This window comes from Pavona decussata, unplaced genomic scaffold, assembly GCF_977016875.1.
Source record: "Pavona decussata unplaced genomic scaffold, jaPavDecu1.1 SCAFFOLD_436, whole genome shotgun sequence".
In the NCBI taxonomy this organism is placed as follows: domain Eukaryota; kingdom Metazoa; phylum Cnidaria; class Anthozoa; order Scleractinia; family Agariciidae; genus Pavona; species Pavona decussata.
Genome location: NW_028145791.1, coordinates 177 through 7644, shown reverse-complemented (window position 1 = coordinate 7644; position 7468 = coordinate 177). Strand labels below are relative to the sequence as shown.

Below are 7468 nucleotides of genomic sequence, written 5' to 3'. Positions count from 1 at the left end.
TATTACTAATATTAAGAGGTGATTTAAATTATTGTCAAATGGTAACATGTATGTGTTCATTGAATCCCATTTGGACGTAAACTGTTAAGGGAAGGGGAGAAGGTAATTTGAACATAAATTCAATACACAGTCAGCTGCTCAGTTCTGTGAGAGGAGAAGTGATGGTTCCTTTTTATTTGTAAGTATAAACAGTAATAAAGAAATATGTTACTTGTCTGTTGTAGCAACGTCGAATTCGCTCGCTCTTACATGAAAAAAAAAATCCAGTTGCTTTGATCTGCTCTTACGGGAAAAAATCCAGTTCCATTTGATCGCGTGGAAGAATCAATTTTGGCTTTCTCGAACACTTTCAAGGCCTGATAAAACCTTCAGGCCCAATAACAATAACACGGCTGTCATTTTGGGGCATTTGACTTCCGTTTTAATCTTAAGCATGCGCACTAAGACCGGAATCCCACGTTTTCTGGGATAAGAAATTCCATTATCCCAGAGTCTCTCCTGGCGCCGCCCCGCTGACCAAAAAGCCTGAGGACTCTGGGTACGATTGTACAGATTGAGGCTTACCCTGCCTAAATGTGTCTTTTGTCCTTTTATCCAGCGGTCTCGATGAATTCGAAACTGGATTATTCAAGATTGATTGGTGCACATTATCTTTTTGTTTAATCAGTTGTTTTTTGACACATTGTTTTTTTTTTTATTTATTTATTTTTTTATCACACTTTTTTACACTTTGAAAGTTCTGGGGGGGGGGGGGTGCTCAACGACCCCCCTTCCCTGCCCCTCCCCCTGCTATATGGAATTAGGAATGACAATATTTTTTTTTTCAGAGTTTCGGGAGGATGGCCGATTTCTAAAAGAAAAGCAAAACCTCTGTAGCCGCAATTTCTGACAAGAAAAAAACATCCTACATAGATTAAAAAAGATTTCTACGTGGGTGTCACTTTGGGAGAAAAATTCTTACGGCAAAAAATTATCGACCTTCCTTCCCCACTCAGAAATATAAATTTCAGTCTCACCCACACTAGTCGTTTCGTGCAGTATTTTGCTTGATTAAGTTTAGATGTTACTAAGGTTGAAATAATTAAATAAATAAGTATGGTTTAGATAATGTCAGTACCAAACCCGATGGTTTGGTGTTGCGTGACAATAAAGATTGCAATCTCGATTGCGGTTTACGGCGAGAGACAGAAATGACCGCGTGACTATATTTATCCTACGCTTCCCGCTCAATGTCTTCAATTTCTCAGAAAAAAATGAGTTGTTTGGGGCCACAATTATTTTGCACTATTCTCATCTATGTACTCTTTTTTTTTTTTTTTTTTTTTTTTTTTTTTGAGAAAACATAAACGCGGAATCTCACGCTTTGTCGTTTGCCGCAACCGAGATTCAAAGCTCGAGCAACTATTTTCAACCCGAAGATTAGGAAAGCGGCTATGAAGAAAAATGATGTGGATTCAATTAACATCTGACGCTTATAATAGTTGTACGGATTCAGTGGATTCGTGGTTTTGGGTATGTGCGTATTTTTTTGTGAGGACTTCAAACGTTAAGCTTAATTTAAGCGATAAATCTGCTACCATTATTGCGGATCGGACAAGCTCACCTCTCGTTTCTTACTAATTTAATGGATTGCTATTACAGTGTAACTCTGTCATTTTGATTATTTGAAAAAGCGTTAGCAAATCTTTTTACATCTTTTTACATCGCTCAACTCAGAAGTAACGAATCGCATGTTTGCATTGCCACTCAAATTAAGAATACCTTTAGTATTAATTGGTTCATGGTTGCAAGCGATTTCATGTCGATCTTACAGTTTTGAAAATGTTTATTCTAATAGAGTATTCCATTTTTCCGCTTACCTAAAGAATTCAGCAAGTTTTTTTTTTTTTTTTTGGAAAACCAAGCAGCTGAGGATTCATGACATCTCTTAGATTTGATCTGTCAAAAGTGCTTGTGCATGGACAACTGTTACACGTAAGGCAAATGCCGCTGCAGTGACAGAGCACAGATTTTCATTTCAAGTTTAGATTTTCGAGAGGCCAAAACACCTCTGTGACCGTTATTTGCATGATAGTGGACATATCTTCAGGGTCAAAGTACAAATTAACGAGACTTGAGTTTATTTTTTTGGATTTTGGCCTTATTGGACTTAATTAGCTTCCATTTTGACGATAAATCTTGTGTTATTTGAGCCGAACACGCTGCAAAAGTTCTCGATTTTCTCAGAGGGAAGCGTTGCGAATGTTTAATAACTATGTTTTAAGGCTGTAAAGTAAAATCAACCAAAACTGAGGTACCAGGAACACTTTTGTGCCGTTAAATATTACCTATATTTCGCCGCCATTTTTAGCGCTCTACAAAGGTGGTTTTAAAGTGCTCGCTAGAATAACAAAATGAATAGATTTGAAAATGTTTAGTAGTGGACAACAAACAACAATAGTTGTTCATAGTTTTTGTAAAGTTTAACTTCAACTGAAATTATTTTAAGCATTTGGCAGTGCTTCGTTCGCGCACCTTATTTTGAACCTTCAGTCGGCCGAAAAACCGCACTTTGACCGCATTTTCAAATTTTTTCGAATCTCTCAAAATTAAAAAGTCGCTGGAAGTTTTAAATATGATTTTTGAAAATAGTTCACCAGAGGGTATTTTTGGACCGAATATGAGCGATTCGCCAAATTGGTCGTTGACGGCGAATTCTCGATCCTTACCGGCAGCCGCTCTTAAAGTTTGAATGCAAATGTTAGTTGGTGGCCTTGAAAACTAATTTTCTAGGTTTGTACGCGAAGTAATGAAGAGTGATAAAAATTAAGTTAAAAATCAGCCTCAGGGGACCCCCACAAGGCTGTTATCTAGAACTCAGCCCAAATAAGGTCAATGAAGCTGAAACTTTGGTATATTGCACAAGTCCTCACAATAACTACGTGTGCCAATTTTGAGGCGGACCTTCATTTCAAAGCCTTCCCCACTCTCTCAGGCAGAGGAATCGAAAACAAAAATTACGGATTGCCACGCATTTTTCAGAGATAATTAAGCTTCAATTTGGCAAAAAAAGCCTCAAACTGTTGTGCATTTTAAATATTTTTTGAGTTACAGGAGCTTTCGCTAAAATCTACTATATTAGGAGGCATTAAAGGGTTAACAAGGACTACTGACAAATGCGAGTTAAATTGCATCACATGTAATTTATTTACCTTTTTCTCTTACATCATACACATAACCTATTTATACTAATTGTGAGTGATTATTTGTAGTCTTCTGTTAACTTTAGGTTGGTTCTGCCTCATGGTCAATAATGGCAAAACCTTGTAGTCCTGTGAATAGAATTACACGTCTGAGGAAAAAATGAAGAGAAATAATTAATTCAATAGAAAAAATAATATAAAGTTAATTAGAGGCAAGAAGGAGATTAAGTGGAAGATCTTATATTAACTGTCAGGTTCTCTCGCTTTAACTGGCTATATAGCCAATAAGTGCAGGAAGAGACACAAAAACATGGATAGCGGATGCTATCGGTGAACACTTAAAAAATATATATATATATATTCGAATAAAACAAAAAAAAAGCTAAAAGGTGACTGTAGAGAAAGTGAAAGGCGAGAATTTCTGTTAAGTATTTACCTGGAAATCGGAGTTGAGCGATGATCAGCGCCTAAACTAGAGTTAAAGACCTTTCCGCTGTATGCTAAGACGTCAAGATGTAAAGGGGAACTATCACGCGAATTTGATGTCATTTCAAAACCCAAGAGTGTTTGTCTGTCTACAGAAACTTAAAATAATTGTCTATTTTAGTTATAAATTATCATCCTAGTGTAATAAAACTGTCGATTAGTGCCTTTGGCTAGAGACAGAGTAGGTCGGAGTGGATTAAAACTCGAAAAATGTTAGGTTAACGCTTTTCAAGTTCACGCATTTTTTATTTCAAACTGCGCTAGAACAGATCACGAGTTGTTCTCTTTCAAGAATTGAGTTGATCTCTTTCCTCTCGTTGTTCTAAAATTGTTTAGTAGCTATGTGAAGGTCTCATTTCATCATTTTTAACCAAACAGGTCAAAAACCCCATGAGACTTCCCCTTTAATAACTCCACATTGTTTCTCTCGTTTCTCGGCAGTTGAATCTTTCGTTGAGAAACATGGAAGAACGCTGGGGAAGCTACGATAGACTGGCTTCCCATGTAAGAAAGGTTGTAATACCACTAAGTTGCTGCACGCTAGTTGCCTTTACATCCGCGCCAAAAATGAAACCAATATCAAAACCAAGACGGACAGAAAAATAAAAGAGTAAACGAAAACGAAACAAACAACCACATAGCACCTGAGAGACAGTATATCACCATGCTGAGACAAAAAGAATGCGACACGTTTATTATAACAAAATTATCTGAGGAAAACTAGAACGGTTCTTCTAGCTTGTTGTCTATAAGAAGGCTAAGCTAATGTCTTCTGAATCTTTGCTTGGGTTTTGAGGGTTATTTTGCTCACATTCTTTAGTGTACACGCTTTTTACCGGGGCTTTGTCGTCTATTTTGTAGCACTTAATAAAGATAAGTGACACATTCCAATACAGGATGCCAAAACAACTGAATGGTTTGTTTTCCCTTTAAGAAAATCTTATAATATTTTCCTTTTGCCTGGGTTCTAGAAACATTCCGCCGTGCACAAAACAGTGTATCCCTTGCTTTCCCTGTACGCTTGAGTTTGCATGGAAAACGATGGGACTTTTCTAAATTATCTTAACGTACTAATGATAAGTTACCCAGTTTAGCCACGTCGACGACGGCGATTACGGCGACGACGGCGACGACTACGGCGACGGCGGCGACGACGGCCAAATACTCGTCGTGCAATACGTTTCACGCGACGAATAACGCGTTTGCCGCCCCTGACGATACGACGAACTCGTCGAACGATACGTTTTCCACGTCGAATAATACGTTTGCCACGTCGAATGATTCGTTTTCCACGTCGAATGATACGTTTTCCACCACGTATGATACGACGAACGCGTCGACCTATGCGTCGGAAGCGAATTCTAATCGGGTCTGCTGATTTTTGCAGTGACTGATGATCATGAACACCAAAGTTTTCTTCATCTTCGTTGATATCGCCATCTTCAAAGTCATCTTTAGCTGTGGTTTTTATGTCAGACACACTGCAATTGAAAACACAACATTTGAAGGGCTGAGTGAAGAACGGGCATTTAGCATTTTTTTGCTAGTAAAACAAACTCAGTTTAAGGTAGCTTGCATCAGTTTCCATCTCTTTCGAGCACTAAAACTTTCAAACTAGTTGCATATTAGCATTTTTCTTCTATTATCTTTCCTTAGATTTAAGAAAATTAAGTTGACAGTTTTGAACATGACGTCTTGGCTCAGAAGACGTGGCAAATGCTCCCTTCGTTTTCAACATTAAATAAATTATTGTAGATTAATGAGGTTCAGAGTGAAAAATTTAAGTTGGCTCTAGAACTCTTCTCTATAATTTTTTGAAACTTTGCAAAAGGTTGTATCTAACACGTTGATTATAGTTCCATAATTTAAAATATGGGTCAGCGAGCTCGTTTTTGAGTTATAACTACTAAAAGGTAAAATTAGGGGCATTTTATAACAGGATATACTGTTGCTATAGTAACTTATCAACGATCATAACGACCATAACTTATTCGCCAATATTTAGGCATTTGTTTGATATCTTTGTTGTATATCGATCAACTTATAAAGAATGGTAGTTTGTTAATTCTTGTTCCGTTTTTATAGAAATTTATTTGGTCAGTGAAAGCTGATCTGAAACACTCCGTTTTCTTGAAAGGTATATAGAATCATTCTTGGGAACTTTTGAAGCAAAGCTGAAACCATAAAGGTGCAAGGAACGTGTAAATGAATGCATTAGGTAATAAACAAAAAGGCTGACATGCTACTAGATAGTTCGAGGTAGTTTTTAGAAGCAATTCTCATATCTAATCATACGTTTTTCACGTTTCATTAATTACCTTTCCTCTTCATTAACATCATCATCAACATCGTCGTCGTCATTTTCCACCTCGTCTTCATCATTTTCATCATGATCAAACTTATCTTCCGATTCACTAGAAGAAAACGAAGGGAGGACGTTAAGGATACTTTTGCCCTTCCTTCAATCCTTCAATCTAACTTCTCACTTGCGTTTTCGTTCATTTAAGGTTTCAATGCATACATCGTAGAAACCTCAACATCTAAGTATGCGCAAAATATACAGACCGACACTGACAGAGGGGCATCCATAATGAAACATGTATTCTGTGCTGCTTTCAGTACCTTTCTACAGTGGCTCCATTATCTTTAGAGCCGTTTTCAGTTTCGCTTTCATCATCTTCGTCTTCAAGTTCGTCTTCTTCTGCATTTTCAACCTCTGTTTCCAGGTCAGGATCTCTGCAAACGAAAGTCAAATAACATCAAAACAACAAAGATGTTCTTTCGATTGTTCTTTGGATCATATTTCGTATATTTTTGCTTGGACTTTGTAGTTTCTTAGGAAACGGAATCTCATAACCACACAACCAGGTGCGACTTTGATTGGTAATTTGGTAATTTGGATAGTAAATTCATACGATACGTATTCCATAATACGACACACATGTGTACATTGTCTTAAGCACCTTTCTAAAGTGGTATCTTTAGGAACGATTTCAGTTTCGTCTTCATCGTTCTCCGTGTCGTCAAAGTTTTCCTCTTCTGACTCCTCATCCTCTGCTCCCTCGTCAGTATCACTAAAATACGAAGGAAAAATAAAATCATAAAAATGTCTTTCTTTCGTTTGACACTTCTTATTCCTCGCGGAGCGAGGGCCGAAGGCCCGAGCGTAGCGAGGTTAATAAATTTGTCGGGCCGAAGGCCGCGCTCGGGAGCTAAGCCGTGCGAATTCGAGCCGAACATATATTTATATGTTTATATATTTCCGTGAAGGTGTCCGTGCTGTTGCCTGGCAACAGTGCGCAAACAAAGTATGAATGACGTCTGACTGTCTGGCGTCGTCTGAAAAAAATTTGCATACATCGGAAAAAATATGCGTGCATGATCAAATTTAAACTGTAATGTGCATCAATATTCACTGGATACAGAACTATCTCTCCAGAATATTTTCCCTTTCTTTTAGAAATCTTTTTTGTGAAAGATTGCATTGAAGAAATTACACGTTTGTGGCCGCGGTAAAATAATTTTCCGTGGGAAATAAATTCATCGAACACGACAGCGCTGCCCGCCCGTTGTTCATTACGTCGCGTCAGAAATAGATTTTCAACCGCAAACTAGCCTATGGAACTACGAAGAGACCATGCTCATAAAAAAAAATCCTATGCTCCTTTTAATCTCCTCATTTGATGCTACAGGACGAGTAAAGAGGGTTTTCCACCCAGCCCCAGCTTCGCGAGGTTTTGCGAGTCACGTATTTCTAGTAATAAACGACTCTTTACCTTGGAATCTTGAGTCAGTCAATT

The 7468-nt window shown here is 37.8% G+C and overlaps 1 protein-coding gene across 1 annotated transcript; it reads right to left on the bottom strand.

Moving 5' to 3' along the window:
- Nucleotides 1–3177: 3177 nt before the first annotated feature.
- Nucleotides 3178–6742, bottom strand: LOC146450655 (uncharacterized; the record flags this gene model as incomplete). The annotated part of the gene is made up of 5 exons (XM_085100139.1): nt 3178–3331; nt 4754–5149; nt 5987–6082; nt 6291–6404; nt 6632–6742. Coding segments are annotated over 4 exons (712 nt in total), but the record flags the coding sequence as incomplete, so codon positions are not given.
- Nucleotides 6743–7468: the final 726 nt, after the last annotated feature.